At 38.1% G+C, this 21,402-nt stretch overlaps 1 protein-coding gene across 1 annotated transcript; it reads right to left on the minus strand.

The window, feature by feature from the left end:
- Positions 1-954: 954 nt before the first annotated feature.
- LOC103955549 (lysine-specific demethylase JMJ25) lies at positions 955-10,043 on the minus strand. Its single transcript, XM_009367447.3, has 13 exons — positions 8,786-10,043; positions 8,585-8,700; positions 8,012-8,114; positions 7,768-7,906; positions 7,228-7,291; positions 6,406-7,129; positions 5,087-5,416; positions 4,510-4,944; positions 4,128-4,200; positions 3,771-3,856; positions 2,956-3,075; positions 2,274-2,326; positions 955-1,424 (listed from the first exon to the last, which is right to left on the minus strand). The coding sequence occupies exons 1-13, from the start codon at positions 9,557-9,559 to the stop codon at positions 1,310-1,312; spliced, it is 3,132 nt and encodes a 1,043-aa protein (XP_009365722.2). The 5' UTR covers positions 9,560-10,043; the 3' UTR covers positions 955-1,309.
- Positions 10,044-21,402: the final 11,359 nt, after the last annotated feature.

Raw genomic sequence — 21,402 nt, forward strand, 5'->3', positions numbered from 1 at the left:
GATCTAAGATTATTCATTTACTTAAATATTTGACTTTCCTTTTGTCAATTTACACATATAAATACATTTAAAACGTGTAAATCACGCATAGCATGTCGTGATTCAAAAAATATCTTATACACGCGCGTGAACGCTTGCATGAAGGCTAGTTCGATGTAACTAGAGGTGTATGCTTCCAATTTGTCTCACTTTCCAATTTTGAAACCCGCGCCTTGTCCTTGTGCTTGTCTTTGCCTTCTGCTTTTTGCATCACGGCTCCAACAACACTCACATTCGTATTCTAATCTACTGCACAAATATAACAAGTGCTTGGAAAAATCCAATGCCTCCCACATGGAATTGGATCCACTCCTGATTTTAGTGTTTAGAGATTAAAGATCATCATATTTGTAACGCACAAATTAAATCTGATGGTCTCTATTAACTCATTTCGTTGCCCCATTACACACAAACAAATAACCCTGATTTCTTTTACACACCAATCGACGATCCAAATGTGTTGATCTTAAGCTCCAAACACTAAGGTCCAGAGCAAATCCAATTCCCCTGCCTCCCTCAGTCCACCCAATACCCTCTTTGTATTTCTTATCTTATTAATCTCATATTTCTCTACATATATAATTAGTCCTTAACAGAACGTGCGGCGCACGCAACTTCCTTGTTTTTGGTGCGTCTATGCTGGGATACGATGGTTTAACTTATCCTTGTCCCGGCAATCACTCTCCGGGCGCGGAGTTATTTTTTTCACCGACCTCAAATCCTAAGCGTGATACGGGCTGTCTTGAATTACCCTTTCCAAAAGAAGTATGTTTCTTCCCTTCTTATTCTTTATAAAAATGCAAGAGGTTGGTTAGGCACATTCTCTCCGGCATCTCTATTGTCCCCGATTCCACCCTCCCCATTAACGTTTGTTAAAAGAAAATTAAAAATAAATAAATAAAGAAGATTGATAAATGGGCAATGAACTTTTGAATGCAACCAAAAACCTCGTAGTTTCTGCACTTTACAAGGCCCACTCAAAATTGTTGCAACACAGATTCAAATACTAATGACATAACTGTGTTACACGAGTTGAATAACGTAGTGAATTGAGCATGGAACTGTGGATTTTTAGCAAAACAAAATAAACTCCAAACTCACTCCCGAGCAACAAACGAGTCGAATGTGAGCATGGAGTACAAAATACCACATTCCATCAGTCGATATGTAGCATAAAGTAGGATAATACTTCTTATGGTACAGACCTAGCAGCATACACAGCTCAACAGAACCATTCTACCAGTTAAGGAAGCTGTTTCAATGCTTGATTTCATCCCTTGATGACGGCTGAGGAACCTCCCTTACCTTTCACTGTCTTGGCTTTCTTTCGCCCTCGCTTTTGACCTTTCTTACCTTTCGGTGATGGACCAGTAGTTTTCTTGGACCTGGATATCAAACCATAAAGAACGTGTTGTCTCAACAGAATTCAAAGGTACTTGAATAGACAAAAATGAAATTTAAAACTCAATGTTCCAGCTGCTAGTATTACCACAGTGAATAAACTAATTACAATCTAATGTTTGTAGATAAGCTTTTACCAATTTCTTTGTGACAATATGTCCTCCAAATGAAATATTAAAGTTCATAGGATATGAAGAATAGAGAAACAACTTTCATATAACTTTATTGCTCATAGGATCTGCAGAGTAAGGAAATATTAGTGTGTTACTAGAACTTTCTTAAATTTCCGGTAACAGAACTTTATCACCTGCTTAACTTGTCCATCCACTGCTTTCGGTCTACATTTTACAAGCAGTGCAATATAATACACACACAAGGACTACCGTGACAAGGAAACCTTGCTCACTAGTCGTTGGATTTTGAACTGATATTCAACTCTTAGAAAAATAATTTTTCACTTTTAAACAATGGATATCAGGATTCAATCTTAGTATCTTACAGAATTCAACACGTTTAAAGGTGTGCTTGCATGCATGTGCATTCATGCTCATTGATGAGTACGGTGTGAGTGTGTTGAAGGCAGTTAAATTAAGAAACAACGTTTTTCGTTCAGAATAGTTGATCCTAAGATCAAGAAACCAAACGTATTTTGTCAAATGTAAGTAATATATGCAACCAATCTAATGGAAGTATGATCTGCAAGTTCATTGATCCGGATATTAAGGAATAGAAAGGAACAGCACAGTTCCAATCATGCATTGGCCCCTTAGACAAGTAGAGCCTGACCAGCATTCTGATCTAAAGGCATTGCATATGTATGCTAATCAACTAACCTCGCATTCGGATCCAAAGCATCCTCAACAGCATGAACAATCATTTTCTTGACCTGTTTTAGGAGTAGCAGAATAGTAAGTCCTTCGTAACAAAATGTATCACATATATGATACTCGTGGATATCACAATATCCTAGTAGCACTCTATACCGTTCAAGACGAAATGAATGCCTAATTAGGTCTCTAGATAATGTTCAAAACAAAAACAAACAAAAAAATTCAACACAGTGTCCAAACAAAATCTTAAATTAACACCAAAATTGACCAACTAAATGAATAGAAAATTTCACGTTTAGGCATAGTTTTGTACATTCATAAACACCCACCACCAAATTAGGCTTCTAAATAATATTCAAAACGAAAACATCAATATAGCATCCAAACAAAATCTTATATTAACACCAAAATCACCCAGGTCAATGAATAGATAAGTGCATAGTGTCAAGGACACTAATTTTAGTCGTAAATCTGAGCATATGAATAGAAAAGTACGTAGTGTAAAGGAAGAAGTTTCGTCGTAATTCTGAGCATTCGAATCAACCCACCAAATCACCAAAGAAACACATGCAACTCAAGAAATTGGAATGAAATTTCAGTTGGTCTGGTTAACAAAATCTACACTAAGAACATGTCAATGTAGCAAAAACGAAAGCCAATTTTTAAGACAAACAAGACTACATACCTCCAACTTGTCCTCTTTGGCCCTATGATTTGGTGGAAGTTTTCGGAATTCTTCTGTCATCTGGAAGCACTCACCAACATTTTCAGGTGAAACGAAATCCAATGCAACTTTGATGCATGACTGAAGAAATAAAAGGATGACTTGTAAGATTTATATACAATAGATGTATGTAAACTAGTCCATCATACAAACCAATTACATATTTCACAGATAAAGAAGAGTTTAATATTGATGATAAAATATTTCCTATCACAATGTGTCAGTGAAAATGATTAATAAGACTCTTGTAAGAAAGCCTATTGAAAAATACGAGACATAACTTTTCAACAGAAGGCTTAAGAAAGAGAGGCCATTATAAAAAATTAAAAAAATTAAAAATAAATTGAAATTTAGGAAGTGAAACAAAAACAATCAATAGCCCTTAATTTATGATCTAAGTCAATTAATCATGATAGAGCCAAAGTTAGCACCTTTCTTGACATTCCACATTGTCCATATATGCATGAAATACAAGGTGAAATCTCACATAAGCGTCACATATCATTGCTGGTATTTAACCATCACATAGCCATAGAATGGCTGTGTACTATTCATTGCAACAAAGAATGATATATTGATGGCATAAACAAAGGCCTTCCAAAGAGAAGTAACGTGTCTAAAATCCCAAACGTAAAAAAAATCTAAACAATCTAATATTTCATAGCATCAACAGAAAAAATCAAAACAGTATAACAAACAAAACAAACAGATAGAGCATCAACTACCCAAGAAAAAGTAAACCTGAATATACGATTTATGCTTGTAATATAAGTTACCTTCAAGTTTCTGACTTGATGCGGACAGCCTGCAGGAATAAAGACAGCGTCCCCAAGTTTTTGGACAAACGTCCACGGTTCAATTCCTAGTAGAGAGCATTTAAACATATCATACAAAACTTGAATACACAAACACAATAGATTTATAATAAGATCACTTGCAGAAAGAAAAATTTAAGCATGGGAGGTAAAAAAAGGCTAGTGCATGCCTGCGTGGAGGGTAATATTATTTGATTGGCCTTAACATTAGATTCTATTATTCAACTTATTAAAGTTGAAAGTGTACAAGAGTAAGTTTATCCTCTCTGGTTCACAAAGAGGGTTACCTTAGCATAGATAAGTATATTGTGAACTAACCGTATTCTTCCTTGAGCTTCTTTTTATGCTCCACGGTCAGATAAAAGGTTTGATCATGTATGGGATGAATAACCTACACCACCGAAAAAGACAATAAATGCTGTAGAACCCAAAAACAAAGGCTTTGAAAGGCTAAAGATTCTAAAAAACATAAAAATAAAATAAACTAAACGCAATTTGTCTGCAATGCACCTAAAACCGTTTTAACTTAAAGACAACATCCTGTGAATTGTGGGCATACAAAAGACTGCAACATAATGTCATAATTGATAATTTGAAACAAAAATATTGATCATGTAAAAGCCCAAACCATGATTATCCCAGCTTCACCTTCAAGGGATAGAAGAATTTCTTGATTAATAACTGTTGCTAAGCAATTTACCTGCGGCAACGGACAACAGTGTGTATGCCTGAATTCCTTAAAGTGCTTCCTGAGATATTCTTGCAGCTTAGGAACATCCTGTCTCCGGAAAATGTCCCACAAAGCACCTCCCTCAGCTTCAATTGACCCTTCCAACTTATTCACACTGTTTCGCGAATCCTCACAATTTTCACCACCTTCATCATGATCCATTTTTTCATCCACACTCTGAGACCCCTTTGAAATATCTCCATCCTGCCGAACAGTTGGTTCATCCGACTCCTGAACTGATGTACCACTATCTGGATTGTTACTCTCCACATTGTCAACCCGAGTCTGACAATTCCCAAAAAGTTCCCTTTGGTCTTGCTCAAAATGCTTTTTCTTCAACTCTTCTATAGTGGCAAGCTGATTAGGATTAAGAGTCACTTCAGTGGTATGTGTCAAAACATTGACCTGAAACAGATTATTAGTGGGAAAAATATGATTAAAACTATAAGGTGAACAAAAGAAAAGCAATAAAGTATCAAAGATCCAAAAATTGAACTATGACAAACAAATGAAGCACAGTAGTAGAATCCAAGATAAGGAAACATACTGCATCCGACATATCACAATGAAGTTTCGTAACAGAATCTCCACGTCCAAGCTCCTGTGCAACACCATAAGCTATATATGTCTTAGGCCCCATGTCTGGCTTTACATATTTATCAGGCAATTTGGTAGCAATGTTCAAATAACCATTTCTAGGATGAGTATATTCCTTGAATGGCAAACAATTTATAAACTCAGCACCATGACGAGGAAGGCGCTTCTCAAATAAAGTAGACGGCGGCCAATCTTTCAGTTTCAGAATCTGGGGCCACTTTTTCCAGTCAAACCGACCTTGCGAATACCCAGTAAAAAATTGGTGTATATTGATATCCGCCTGCATTCCATCACAAGTTCATAACACTTATCAAACTCAAATCAATAACCATAAAACATTTCAGTTTTTTGAACAAAGTAATGGCAATAATTGGTGGACAAAAGTGGAGAAAACTAATGAGCAACAAACAATGTGCAAATCCTTTTGGCTCTTAAAAAGAAACAGTTTGAGAAGGCTCAATAAACCAGTGGCATATCCCCTTTAACATCGATCTAAGGAAGGTTTGTGATTCTAACAACTTGCAAAAACAGGGTTTTTACCTTTAAAATATATTATATTTCTCCACAGCTAAATTAACAAATTCCTCTGTTTAAAATGCAATGGAGGAAGAAAACTCATTCAACTCCTATGTTTGATGACACTTGAAACGCAATAAAGAATATGGATCCAGATTCGAGGTCAACTTTACGAGATGGTAATTAGTTGAATCAATACATATAAAAAGTAACACCACATCAGGCACCGTTTTAAAAACTGATTAAGAAGATCTGAATGGAAGTTTTTCTGAAGAATTATAACTAAAGGAACACATTTAGATCCCCTGCCTAATCATTTAGTTAATTAGCATTTTCATTTAGGGAAGACACCATTTTTAATCTCCATTTCTCACAATTTCAGATGATATTTATTTCATACATGGTTTGTTTTGTTGGGTAGATAAGTTTATAAATGAGTTGTTTCACATCAAACGGAGAACATTAAATTCATTTGAGAAGAGAACAAGATTTTCTGAGACCATGCTAGAATGGTGTTCATAATTTTCAAACCATCTGACCAACACTAGTTCCTGTTCAGCATGTATAAGTAACGAAAAATACTTGAAGGTTGAAACTCATGAACCATAGGCAACGCAAAACGTATTCTAAGAAATTGTGGTAGACTTTAGACCCTTGACCAGTAAGATGTCTATCCTTGCTCGTTCAGGCAGGAAATAAGTAATGAAAAAATCCCCATAAAATTTATACTTTTAAAGTCAAAGAACAACTAACCTCACACCAATCCAAGCAGTCGATAGTCTTGACATCCAAATGTTGACCATGCTTTATATGTTGCATTTGACGACAAGCCCGCCACATGACGAATGGCTCCCAGCTTAAGCCTAAAGTAGTTTCGAGCACATTGCTCACAATTACAGGCTCACCCTTAACCCAATGGCACTGGAAATGCTTCAGATCCTCATGCTGGATATCTACAGCCCTTGGACAGTACAAGTAGTTATCATCCGAAGCATCTCTAGAAGCCGCTTTCCTTATTTTAGTGCTTGAGTTAACATCATCAACAGATTTGAGACATGAACACATCCCTGCAGCAGTTTCACTTGCATTCATAAGTTTGTAAGTTTCATCTATCTCTTCTGCTTTCTTTACCAACTCCATAAGGTGATTTTCGGGAAACACACGTCTCAATTCTAATATACCATCACCACAACCACCCATGTCCTTCGGAGGACAAGGAATACTTCCATTGTCATTTGGTTTCCACTCAAATGTTGATCCAACAGAAGACTTGGGGCAAGCTTCCAAAGGCAGTTTCACTTTTCCCTCCCCCCCATGCAAATAGTCTAGGCCTCGACTCACATATTCCATAATCACTTCTTCCCCACCTCCCTTCAAGCGTCCATCTCGAATCTCCCCACAACAGATAAGGCAGAGGTCATATGAACATCCAGGACAGCTTCTGTGAAAGTCAAAGATAGAAGTTTTGCAGTTGTTGCTGACAAAGGAAAAATAAACAACAAAGTTACTATCAAATGAGCGAAAAAACTACAGAATATATGCAACACAGTAATATGTTCCTGGTAAAGAATCTACCAAAACACACGCTCATCAGGATCTACATCTGATTTTTCTGTCTTTAGCTCCAAAGGGGATATCCCTGTCCCAAAGAACATCCAAGATCAAATTAAAACAATAATAGAAGTTCCATTAATATTGTGTGGTAGGTCTCAGATGGGATGAGTGAGACAGTGATTACTTCTAATCGCAGGCATCAATGAGAAACAATCCCAGCCAAGGACAGCAATAACATCCAATATCCCTGATTTCATAAATGATTGCAAACCATTGAGAGTAATAAGTCTCTCTTTTGAATGTGTGGCAACATTATCTGCAGAATACCTCTCTTGGCCCAATAAAAGATACAACTTTTGTATCCATGTGAGCTCATCTTCTAACCAGCCACCCACCCCACAAAAAAACACACACACACGCGCGCGCACAACAGATTGTATTCATGTATGCACACATATTTTAACGACTACAATGTAAGTTTAAACTATTCACCTTAAAATCATAACAAAAGATGATTAGAAACAAGAGTTATTCCTCTAATAAGCACCAGAAAGAAAATACCTTGTCTTGTAGCCTCCATCTCCATCTCCGTCACTTGTTCAGCATTAAGTCTTTTCAAAAATGGAAGCAAAGTATGGATCAAATACTTAGAGTGCTCAACTTTCTCCTCCTTGGTAACTTCAAATTCAGGGTAAACATCCTGCATTAAAAACCAAAACATTTTATAAAAACTGCACTTGTGTATGGAACAGAACAACTGAAAAAGCCAAAATTCAGGAGCTTTGCACAAGGAGAGGTGGCTGACCTTCTCAGACTGATAATCTAAGCGCAAGCATGCTTTGCAATTGCAATTTTTTTGGCATACGGGACAAGATTCAGCAATGGCATCCTCTGATGTACAAGGGTACCTATACAACACAAAAAACACAATAAATAGTAAGAAAAAACTAATGCAAAGAGAAAGTTAGCATTTCAGTTCAAAATAATTAGAGATTTACAACCAGACATACCCATAAACCTCTAATTCCAGATCCAATCCAAATGCACCCCAGGTTTCATCCATTAAAATACAATTTTAAAACCCATGTTAACAGATCCTCATGTTTATTACAGAAAAATAAATATATTAACAGAAAAGTTTATTCTGAAACTCGCCTTATATAACTATTTTTGCAATGAACACATTATTCAATCACCATTCAGTTAAGATGTAAACTATAACCCCTTTGTCCTTTAGAAATCAAATCAAACATCATTGACTGCATTCTACTCATACAAACTCCAAAAGGCGGTGACTAGTCCGACAAAACGAACTCAGACAACCCAGCATCTTTAGTAAATCAGAAATAATACAAATATAGAGCAGATAAATGCATACCAGTTCTGTATGCAAGGAATACAAAATCGCTTCCTCTTACACTCTTTGCAGCGAACTACCCGGCCTTTGTCATTCCTCTGACATTGATGGCACATCAACGACACCTCCTCAACAAACTGATAAAATCCAGAACAACAATTACATTATAAACCACAACAGTGACAACAAATGATATAAACATAGAATGTACAAATTTCTTACTTTCTTGGACTGCTTATTTACTTTTCTTTCTTCCTGGTTTGGAGGATCCTTGACGCCCCTACTTGAATAATCTGCTCTCTTGCTTCTTCGCAAACCTTCTTTCCCCGTATCGGTGTCATCAGAATGCCCCACTTGTTCATCTTCTGCATCCTCCCTATCCCCATTATCACGTTTTTGTGGGGCCCTATTTCCATTGTCTCCTCTGCGCTCCGATTTCAACTCATCAACTACACCATTCTCTTCCAAACCAACAGTTCTTCCCCTTCCCTCTACAAATCTCAACTTTTTCCGACCTCTCCTGCCACGCTTCTTCACAGAAGCACCGCCATTGTGTCTGAATTCGTCCCCGCTTTCTTGTTCATCTTTCTCCAAATACTCCACCCCCATATTTCTGCTTCTCTTGCTTCGACGTTGTTCTCCATTCTGATTCAATTCGACTCCTTTAGCTTCTTCCCCGTGTGTTCCATTATGATTTCCCAAAACCCCCTCCTCCTCCGCCTCCCCTTCCTCCTTGGCGGCAAAAGCACCTCCGTCGCCGCATTCCGCGGCCTTCTCAGCCTCCAAATCAGTCTTCCTTTTCCTACCGCGCTTCTTCTTCTCAGTTACAGCAGCAACCCCTTCCACTTCCCTTTTCAACCCTTCACTCTGATTCTCCAAACCCACCTCCTCCGCCTCTAAAGCACCATCCTTTTCGACACTGGTGGTGGACCCATGATTTTCCGGCACTCTTCTTGGTCTTCCTCTCCCTCTGCCTCTCCCTCTTCCCCTCGCCATCACAGACAAATCCTCAACTCTCTCTCTCTCTCTCTCTCTACTCTGGCTCTGGAAGGAAAGCACAAAGTGTGTTGTTTGCTTGTGGGAGAACTCAAAGAAACCTATTTATGGGAACCTAAAATGTCTCCCGGTTATTAAGGTGTTATGGGGGGAAAGAGACAGAGAGTGGAAAGTACCGATACGATGGGTCGGTCAGTGCCCCAGTTTAAACTTCAAAACAAAACAGTGGGTGGGAGAGGAGAGAGAGAGAGGGAGAGGGAGGGCGGGGGAATTTTGAAAAAATGGCGCCACAGCTAAAATCCCATGAGGGATATTTTAACCTGTGATTTGAGTGCGGTAATTATTTTGGGAGGGAAGATGATATGGCCATGGAAACGCAGTCCAATGCCCTAACACTGTCGTCAAACCTAGTCACCGCCCTACGGGAACTGTAGTGCAGACCTAGAAAAGTACACTCTTGGAAAATACAGAGAGACGTGAGTTTTAAATTTGCTTATTATTTTTTTTTATTTTGCTTCTTATATTCAGTTTGCTCCAGTGCCCTGATTACATACAAATTATGTCATATTTCCTTTCAAAAGAATTTGTTATTTTATTTGTAAGGCCACATGATGGTATTTACTAAATCATAAGTTAATTGGCAAGTAATTTGTAATTCAGATTGTTAAGAATATTCGTTCATGCATTCAAAATTTTGTATTCAAATCTCACTTTTCATGATTTAAATAGTTTTATCATAATAAATTTAATTACAAAAGAATATTCTTCATAATATTAAAAATATGTTGTAAGACTAAATTATAAAAGTGAGAGAGAGAGAGTATAAGAATAAATGATAAAATTAAAGAATAAATGAATAAAAATTCAAAGGAGTAGTGAATATAAAGTATTCATCACATAATTTTAGGATTTGTAACGCCTAGGTCATCACAAACTAACTTAGAATTAGCATTTGAGCTTGAGAATATGTGAGAATCACGTCATGCATCCAAAATTACAGGTGGTGAATTACAAATTCATCACACTTTAGGGGACAGGCCTTGTGACAAAGAAATTCGACACAAATAATCATTATGTGATGAATTTTTAGCATTCTATGACGCTTTTTTTTTTTTGTAGTCATTGTATGTGTTTCACATTCATGAGTTATACTTAACTCAAAAATAAAAATTATTATGATAACACTCAAAATTTTTGGTTCACTATAAAAATTTAATACCTCTATAATTAGTATCATACTCAATTTTGTAGTTTATCGAGAAAGGCCTTATAAACCACAAGATAAACATATTTGGCCGATAGGCACACAAAACTAAACAATAGCAAATGGAAAGAGATGATGTAAATATTCAATACACAATTTTTCTCTTGCTATTCTCGATTAATTGAACCAAATTAAACACTTCTGTTTTTATTACAAATGATAGATTTTATTAGATTAGATGTTAGATTAGTCATCGATAGGATTCGAACTCACACTGTCATGCAAAAACTCAACTCCTTTCCACCACTATGGTAAATGGTCACTTGCTACCAAATTAAACACTTTAAATTCTTTAGATTTCACTTATTAGGAATTATGATTTGGAACTCACAATCTTTAACTAATCAATCAATCAATAAAGAGTAATGCTATAAAGACTAAATTTGAAGACTAAAATTGCAAACTAAATGATGTGTCACCAATAGAAATAAGCACGTCTATCAACGCTTAAGTAATAAATCAATCGTCAACTTCCATGTTCTTTAATCTCCAAAATTTAGTCTCTAAATTAAGTGTTCCTAGCATTACTCATCAATAAAAGGTCCACTAAAGGACTCTCTAATGATTAAGTCAATATAAATGTCTAGAATTCAAATAGTAGACTTGAGAGTGCATGTATCCCATACCTTTGGTGATAACCCTAAAAGGTGTATTTATGCTTATACTATAAGAGAATAGTCTTTGTAAGGATAGTAATCTATGAATAATTGAAGGAATCCTAGAGGTTGCGTTTGGTACGCGGGACGGGACGGAACAGAGTGGGACGAGGCGTTCCGTCCCGCGTTTGGTGCGCCTAAAATGAGTGGAACGGGGTGTTCCATGGAACAGATTTTGGATGATTTTCTGTTCCACACCCCTACCCTGGAACGGGTTGTTCCACGCCTGTGGGACAGAAATTTCCAAAATTTAAGACAAAAATGCCCCTTGTCTTTTTCAAAATTTACATCAAAAATCATATAACAAACCCTAAAAACTATCCCTCTTCTTCTCAGCCGTCGTGTTCCTCCCTCTGCATCTTCCCTTTCCTCCTCATCTTCTTCCCTGTAGCCTCTTCACCTCTGCATCTTCCGTGTAGCAGCTCTGCGAACCTTCCTCCTCATCCTCTTCCGTAGCATCTTCAGCTCTGCATCTCGATTCCAGGTTCGATCTGTTTTCGTGTAGCTCTCGGTCTCTCTTTCTTCGATTGTTCAAATGTTTTTTATTTGTTCTCTGTTTATGTATTTGTTCTCTGTTTGTGTTTGATATTTTGTATCAACTAGAGTGCAGCAAAATACTATTTTTTTTTTGGCGATTCTCATCTGGGTCTGGTACATTTTTTTCTTGGGTTTCTGTTTCCGCTTTCAATCTGTCTTTCTGTTCTCAAATTCAATTTAGGAAATTAGGCATCTTGCAAAATCTCAAACTTTTTGGGGAATGTCATAAAAACAATGATATTGGAAAAATACAGAGGCTGCTTTGTGCTCCTGTGATTCCGAGTCGACCAAATACATTGGGGAGCCTGCACCCCGAAATCTACGCACCTCTGTCAAAGTTTCAAATGTGAGTTTACTGATTCATTTTGTTTTTGTGAATGAATGTTTTCATTCATATCTTCTTTTCTCAGCTTTAGTTATGATACTTAATCAATTAGGAAATATAACACTAAATAAATTGGACTTCCATAATTTTGGTTTTAACTATGCAATTGAGGGTTCTCCTGTTTAGGGTTTGTTGTCAAATAGTCGTCTGGTATGTTAGGTCGTGATACTGTTAGTTTGGACCATTCTTTCCAACAAGAATTAATTGGATCAAAGGTTCAAAATTGATAGCCTAGAAAGATAGCCTGCTGGTGAACACTTTCCTGTAATCCAGGTATGTATTACTCTGCCAAGTAATCCTAGACTATCTTGCGAAGCATGAAAACAATGTGCAAAGAGGCTAGTATCCAAGAAAGGATGGACTTGAATAGGTGATTACTTAAATCGGTCCTTTTATAGTTTCTAGCTGTAATGTCTGCTATAACATTGAGTATTATCAAATTAAGTTGTGCCATGTAATCAAGACAAGGTGGGAAATGGCAACCATATATGTGAATGGTTGGTTGATAAATTTCTCTGTGACTGAAATTTGGGTGAATTTCTTGGATCAGTTACTAGAACTTCAGTCAATGAACGGTCAATTTGGTCAATTTGGTGTTTCTTGGATGCCTTTGTGTTCTTGATTGTTGAGTTGTATGGTTCTGATTTTGTTTCTTGAGTAAATACATATCAATCTGTAATTTGTATTTTGTGAAATGGGAAAAAATGTGGACTGCATCCACTCTTCTACCTTAGCCTGCACCAACAACATAAAACATATGGCATTGTATCACATATACAGCATGAGTACGATGATCATCTAATAAATTACGTTCTGCAGCTTATGAAAGAACAAAGTTACAATAAAACCAACTTCGCAACTAAAAATGTAGTGGTTTGCATCTGACCTGGACATAGAAAATCAATGGACTAATCCATGTGTTGACTGTGTTGAAGGGCACAAATTTTTTTGACATGTTTGGGTTTGATCTCATGTGGATTATTCGAAAAACAAAATGGTATTGCTCTGACAGATTGTTGGTTGCTTACAGGTCTGAAGACTAATATTACGAATCGTGATTCTAAAGTGTTTATGGAGAGCCTTTGAGGTTTTAGTATTTGTGGTTTTAGTATGGGGAACTTTATCAACTTCTAAGTGTTTTCATTATTACTTTAGCAAGACATTATTTGTTTTTTAAGTCAGGACGAATGTCTGATTTCGGATATTTCATGTTTAAGTTATGCATATTTCATTTTCTTTGTTTAAGTTCTAAATGTTTAAACTCTAAAATGTTTACGATATGCATGATCATTAAACTTATATATTTTTCAACATTTGTCATGTGCTCTTATGTGGTTCGAGACCTAGTTAGAATCCCAACCTGCATCCATTTGATTCGAGACCTAGTTAAAACTTCTTTTCTCTTTCTTTCAATTTGTTAATACACTCTATCAAGGCCTTAATCTGCTCACCATGTTCCTCCCAATTATCATGGAGGCAACCCAAATAATGCATTAGATGATCAATTTCCTCCCTTCCTCTGTTAAATTTTCTTCTACTCCATTTCATCAAATTTTCACTAGAAGAGTTTAATTCTCGTTGCCATTTCTCCAACCATCCACACCTACTTTGAATACTCCAGCTCTCTTCAACAATTTGTTAACTTTTGTGTATATATCTATTAAATTTGGACCAAGAAAAACAAATAATGGATAATAGTGTTCAAATTTGAACAACTTAAAAAAAATAAAAAAAAATAAAAAAAGAGTCATGTCCCGTTCCGCCCATAAAATTGTACCAAACAACACTGGAACATGGGTATTTTAGTCATTTTAATCTTTTGGTTCCGTTCCGTCCATGTGCTACCAAACGCAGGACGGAACAACCTTCTTGTTCCGTCCTGCGCATACCAAACATAACACAGAACATCTGTTCCGTCCCGTCCCGTCCCGTCCCATCCCGTCCCGTCCCGTCCCGTCCCGTCCCGTCTGCGTACCAAACGCTACCAGAGGGAACATAGGGAGAGATTTATTTTTGACACGCCGGACCTTGATATTCACCAAACATCAGGGTAGGCATGTGCTGGCCGACACCCGAAAGTGACGAAGCCATATTAGGATGCATGAGAACTAGAAACAATTAACCGACATAAATAAAACTTGTAAATTTAATTATAATGAATATGCAATTGAGGGACGTATTCAGAGCATACAACTAATCTGAGACACTAAAAATGAATAATATAAAATTGAATGAACAAAGAGATGGGTCCTACACCGAAAGGACTCGAAGATGCCGATGCGGGAGTGCCTTGACGCCGAGATTGTACACCTAGAATCTAAGTCCTGAGGGGATGCAAAACAAATCATGAGTGGACCAAGTTGATATATAAGTAATACTAAAACAATTAATCTTTAACGTATTAACCCCCAGGTTTATAAAACTTGTATAGCATCATAAGTAAAAGGTTTTTCCAAAAACCCTAGCATGCCATAAAACCTTTCATAAAACATATATCGTATATAATGTGCTTAGTAGTAGTAGTACAGGGTATATATATAAACAAATATCTTCATTCGCCCGAAGGCACTACATCTCCCAGCTGAAGCCAATATAAATGTATCATTCGCCCATAGGCAGGACCATTAACCCGTAGGCAGTAACATACGCCCGTAGGCATGACATTCGCCCGTAGGTAGATCGTATAAAAAACCACTAAGTAAGTACATAAAAAAATTAACATAATATTTCTAATATATATATATATCTATCTTAATTGGAGTTCAGTAACTAAAACGTCATATCGTAAAGCCATGTGTCACAAGTATGTATATAGTCATCAACCATATATAACACAATGAACATAAAGTCGATAAATCATGATAATTCATAAAGCATGAAACCAATTTACTCATAAAACGTAGACATAAAATCATGCTTTTCATGTATGCATTTCTAATAGTAAAATATGCAATTTCGAATGGATCCACTCACAGATACTCCGTCGTCAAAAAGTCATGCGAAATGGGAAGAACGGAAACGCCACTAACAAATGCACATAAGCACATAAAGGGTACCAATTAATAAAACTCTATTCAAACGATTGAATTTGGGAAAATGGAGCACGAATTTGGAATCAAGACGCCGAAATTAGTCTATGAAGGTTTCCGGTCGAAACACGAAAAAGTCAACCTAAAGTCAACGTTGACGGGTCAACGATCAAAGTCAAAGGTCAACGGTCAGGTCAAAGTAAACGAATTGGGTCAAAGTTAATGGGTATGGGTCCTGGATTTGGGGTTTAGGCTTAATAGGTTTGGGCTTGGGCTGGGAAATTGGGTCATAATTATAGGCTTGGGCTTAGTAACTTGGCCCAAAGGGTCTGGGTTGGGCCACGTGCAAGATTGGATCTTGGATTTGGGCTTCAGGCCAAGGTTTGGCCAGTTTACAGGCATAAATTTAAATGCTCATAACTTCATCGATACTCAACCAAATCGAGTGATTCAAAAACCAAAGTTGTAGTACTCAACGAGATGAAGAAAATGGTACCTTACACTATGGCTAACTCGTCGTGGATTGGCCAGAAAACGCCTCGAAAGTGGCGGTGCTCACCGGAAACTAGGTAAACTTTAAGCGTTCATAACTTCTTCAATACTCAACAAAATCAAGTGATTCAAAAACGAAAATCATACTTCTCAACGAGACGAAGATAATGGTACCTTTCTCAATGGCTAACTCACCGTGGTTTGGTTGAAAAATGGCCTAAAAGGTCACGGCACGACTTGGTTTCGATCCCAACGATCCAGAAGGAAGTTCAAGGTTAGTTTGGGTGTTCTAGGCTCACAAGGACGAGATGAAGCTCATGGTGCTTTTGGTTTGGGCGGCAGTGGGAGCGTTGTCATTGTGGTTGCTTGTAGTAAGGGTCGGTTTTTGTAGAGAGAATGAGAGGGCTGAGAAGTGAGGGAGTTGTGAGAGAGAGTTATAAAATTGGAAAAAAAAGGGAGGAAGTCATGGGGTAGGAAGGGATAAGGGGATCAAAATTGTCACATCCCAGACCGGCTCAGCCGTAGCACGATATTGTCTACTTTGGGCTTACCATTCTCTCACAGTTTTGTTTATGGGAACTCACGAGCAACTTCCCAGTGGGTCACCCATCCTAGGATTGCTTTCGCTCGAACTCACTTAAGACCAACAAAGAGGGGGTGATGTGCCTTATATGTACATGGTCCGCTTCCTAGAGCATGAGGTCTTTTAGGGACTCAATGGCTTCGAGTTCCATCGGAACTCCGAACTCCGAAGTTAAGCGAGTTCAGGCGAGAGTATTCCCAGGATGGATAACCCACTAGGAAGTTCTTGTGTGAGTTCCCAAAAACAAAATCGTAAGGGCGTAACCGGGACTCAAAGCGGACAATATCGTGCTATGGCGGAGTCGAGCCCAGGATATGACAAAATGGTATTAGAGCCACTCTGCCATTTAGTAGATGTGCCGGCGAGGATGCCGGGCTCCCTGTAAGTGGGGTGGATTATGAGATCCCACGTTGACCAACGGAGAGGGCGTGATGTGCCTTATATGTACATGCTCCCCTCCCTATAACACGAGGCTTTTTGGGAGCTCACTGGCTTCGGAGTTCATCGAAACTCCTTAGTTAAGCGAGTTTGGGTTAGAGCAATCTCAGGATGGGTGGTGACCCACTGGGAAGTTGCTTGTGAGTTCTCATAAATAAAATCGTGAGGGAATGGTAAGCCCAAAACAGACAATATCGTGCTACAACGGAGCCGGTCTGGGATGTGACAAAAATCCCCAAGTGGGTCCCATAAGGCACACAAAATAAGGCCCATAAAGCAACCATTTTAAAAATATCTTCCAACTCAGGTGAAATACCAAATTACCCTCTGTTCCAAAATTCGTAAAATTATTTTGGGACGGGTTGTTACAATTTTCCTCCTAGAATAATGATTGCATGAGACACATGCTAATCTTATCATAACAGGGATTCCCAAGATATTCGAGGATGCATACCTAATCAAGGTTTGATTAGGTTTCCCTTTCTTGGATGACAAGCAAGTCTTCCTTGAAGAGACAAATCTCCATTACCAATTTGGAGCCTATCAAAATGCCTTGCTCCAACAGCCCAATCCAGAAGACGTAACTCATATCACATAAGTTACTCCGGAATACAATGGCCTTTCGGGTTGTCTTGTGCACCACGTGTCAGGAAACTAAAAAATCATGGTCACAAAGACATCAATTTGCATCCACATAAACGTTACTAAGACCTCAATTTGCATCCACATAAACAATACTTGGACGTGTAATATTGTGACAATCTTGTTTACCTAGACTCGATCCCACTTCGGTGACCCAAAACCTTTAGCAACATAGCCCATAAAACTCAAATTCACTCCATATATCGGGGTTGGGTACAATTTGGTTGTGTTGTCTTCAGCTGAAATTAGGGTGTTGGACGTTTTGACATTTCAAAATGAAGAAAGAGAAAGCGAAGACATATTAGGTTTAGGTTAGAGAAGGGTGAAGCGTGAAGGACATTGAATTTTTCGACCATCATTTTTTTCCTTGTTCAGTTGAAATGGTTATGTTAGGAAAGGAAGAAGGGAGATGGGTGAAGACAATACAAAAAAGGAGATAAGAGACAATCAAGTTTATATATGTTAACCTATAAGTGCGAAATTTTATGTTTGAATTACGAGAAAATGACGTTCGAAAAGCATTAGGTTCTCACCTTAAAAATATAGCATCCCCCTGTGTGAGAGATGCACATGTCTTTTCATTTGCAAATATGGTATCTTGACCGACTAAAATCAAAGATCGGAACCGTTCAATTTAGCAACTTTCATTTGGGGATAACCCTTACAAAAAATTAGTAAAATTAGAGATCATTTAATCATCCAAAAACATCAAATAAATGGACGGTTTATCATGAATGTGTTACTTGGTACCTACACCGTCAATTTGTTGTATACATTTGTATGACTAATGATCTCCGATTACAAAAAAGGAATGCAAGTATGTTATTCTCAATGTGGAATGATCTCCGATTACAAATGATTTTCTGTATGAGTGACCTTCAAATGAGATTAAAAAATTGAATGATTTTGATTACCAAATATTTACGATTAAGGTATGTTATTCTCAATGTGGAATGAGCTCATCCCCAAAGAGGAATGCAAGTATTATCCTATTGCAAAAACGCTAATTATTTCTACAACCATATTTCGAAAGTGAAATTCACTTATTTTTGCAAAAAAAAAAAAAAAAAAAAAAGATCACATTATTAAAGGCCCGTTTGAAAAGCATTTTTAAATAACTGAAAACACTTTTTAAGTAAATATTTTGGAGTTCAAAAGTACTTAGAGTGCTTCATGCAATAAACACAAATTTAATGATTCTTACAAAAATACTTTAAGTGACTTTTGAAGTTAACTCTTAGTAAAAATATAAATTAATTTTAGAAAAAGGGTAAATTACACTTTCATACCTCAGGTTTGGGCTCTATTTCAATTCCTTACAACATCCTTAAAACACATAACTTTCATACCTTAAGTACTATTTTATTTCAAAATAATACCTCCATTACATTTTTCATCCATTGATCCGTTAAATGCTGATGTGGCTGCCACATATATGCCACGTGGCTGCCAAATGTCTGCCACATGGCAAAAATAATAAATTTTAAATTTTTTTAAAAAAAACCTGATTTTTTACAAAAAAAAAAAAATGAACGACCCACATGTGACATCCCACATCGTCTAGGGGAGTGATCCTTATATGTATATTCCCATCCCTACTTAGCACATGGCCTTTTGGGAGCTCACTGGCTTCGGGTTCCATGGGAACTCCGAAGTTAAGCGAGTTTGCGCGAGAGCAATCCCATGATGGGTGACTTACTGGGAAGTTGCTCGTGAGTTTCCAAAAACAAAACCGTGAGGGAATAGTAAGCCCAAAGCAGACAATATTGTGCTACGGTGGTGGAATGGGGCGGGGAAGTGATCCGTCCCGGGCCAGGATGTGACAATTTGTTATCAGAGCCTAACCCTGGCCGTGGTGTGCCGACAAGGACGTCGGGCCCCTAAGGGGGGTGGATTGCGACATCCCACATCACCTAGGGGAGTGATCCTTATATGTATATTCGCATCCCTACTTAGCACGAGGTATTTTGGAAGCTCACTGGCTTCGGGTTCCATGGGAACTCCGAAGTTAAGCGAGTTCACGCGAGAGCAATCCCATGATGGGTGACCCACTGGAAAGTTGCTCATGAGTTCCCAAAAACAAAACCGTGAGGGAATGATAAGCCCAAAGCGGACAATATCGTGCTATGGCAGTGGGTTACCCAACATGGGATTGTTCTCGCATGAACTTGCTTAACTTCGGAGTTCCCATGGAACCTGAAGGCAGTGAGCTTCCAAAAGTAATTGTCACATCCCGGCTCGGGGCGGATCATTTCCCGGGCCCACTCCACCATCGTAGCACGATATTGTCCGCTTTGGGCTTACCATTCCTTCACGGTTTTGTTTTGGGAACTCACGAGCAACTTCCCAGTGGGCCACCCATCATGGGATTGCTCTCGCGCAAACTCGTTTAACTTCGGAGTTCCTATGGAATCCGAAGCCAGTGAGCTTCCAAAAGGCCTCGTGCTAAGTAGGGATGGGAATATACATATAAGGATCACTCCCCTGGGTAATGTGGGATGTCACACACATCTGCAAGAAGAAGAAGAAGAAGAAGAAGAGGGAGGAAGAAACAAAAAATTGAAACTATGTGACCTACATCTGCAAGAAGAAGAAGAAGAAGAAGAATAGGGAGGAAGGGAGGAAGGAAGGAAGGAAAAAAAAAAGAAAATTGAAACTATCCCTCCTCCCCCAGCGACCCACATCTGCAAGAAGAAGAAGAAGAGGGAGGAAGAAGGGTAATTTTTTTTTTGAGCGACCTGCATCTGCAGTAGGAAGAAGAAGAGGAAAATGAGGGAGGAAGAAAAGGAAAAAAAAAACCAACCGCCCTCCGCTAGGAGCCTCCTCTCGCGACCCTCCCCCGGGCGTCCCCTCCTCGCATCCCCCTTCCTCGGCGCCGCGACCTTCCTCCCGTCCCACCCCCTCGGGCGCCGTGACCTTCCTCCCGTCCCACTCACCCCCCCACCCCCCCCAAAAGATATAAAATTCCTACCAAAATAACTGGACGTTCCAACCAATAAAAACCCTAATGAACCTAAAAAAAGAATAAAGGCCCAACAGAAATTACTTGTTTTTCGAGACCCCGCTATAAGTTCTACCCATATACGTTCTGATCGCCAACTCATACTCTAACTAGACCTAGTTGCATTTTATTGGAATTGGGAGAATAACAAAAATAATTTTTTTTTTTTTACTTTTTTTTGTTTCCGAAGTAACTCTCATCAACCAGCACTATTATGATGTGAACCTTTAGGGATAATTCATCGAATTTCTTAGATCCAAACTAAAATAATAACATCCCTTTCATATGATTTCCTAATACATATAGATATATTGACTTTACATTTCAGAAATTCTCCCCGATCCCGATCTATTTGAAAATAGTTATAATTCATTTATCATGTTTACACATACATAAGAGCTTATGCCCGAAGGAAGCCGCATATTATACCATATTTTACTAAATAGATATCCGTGTTATGATCCAAGTAAGTTTTGAAAATGCTAATACTTTGAGTTTGAGATGATTTTTGAACTCATTTTATGGTAGATGGGATTTTCGGGGGTGGGTGATGAGGGATTTTTGGGAGGAGTGGCTCGGGTGGGATTTTGGGGTTTTTTTCTTTCTTTCTTCTCCTTCCTCTTCTTCTTCTTCTTCTTGCAGATGTGGGACCTTGGGTTTTCATTTTTTTTTTTTGTAAAAATTCAGGTTTAAAAAAAAAAAAAAAATTATTATTTTTGCCCACGTGGCAGACATTTGGCAGCCACGTGTCATATATGTGGCAGCCACGTCAGCATTTAACGGATCAATGGATGAAAAATGTAATGGAGGTATTAT

Source organism: the organism of the source record quoted next, unplaced genomic scaffold (genome assembly GCF_019419815.1).
Source record: "Pyrus x bretschneideri cultivar Hongxiangsu unplaced genomic scaffold, Pyrus_bretschneideri_v1 Contig76, whole genome shotgun sequence".
Lineage (NCBI taxonomy): Eukaryota > Viridiplantae > Streptophyta > Magnoliopsida > Rosales > Rosaceae > Pyrus > Pyrus x bretschneideri.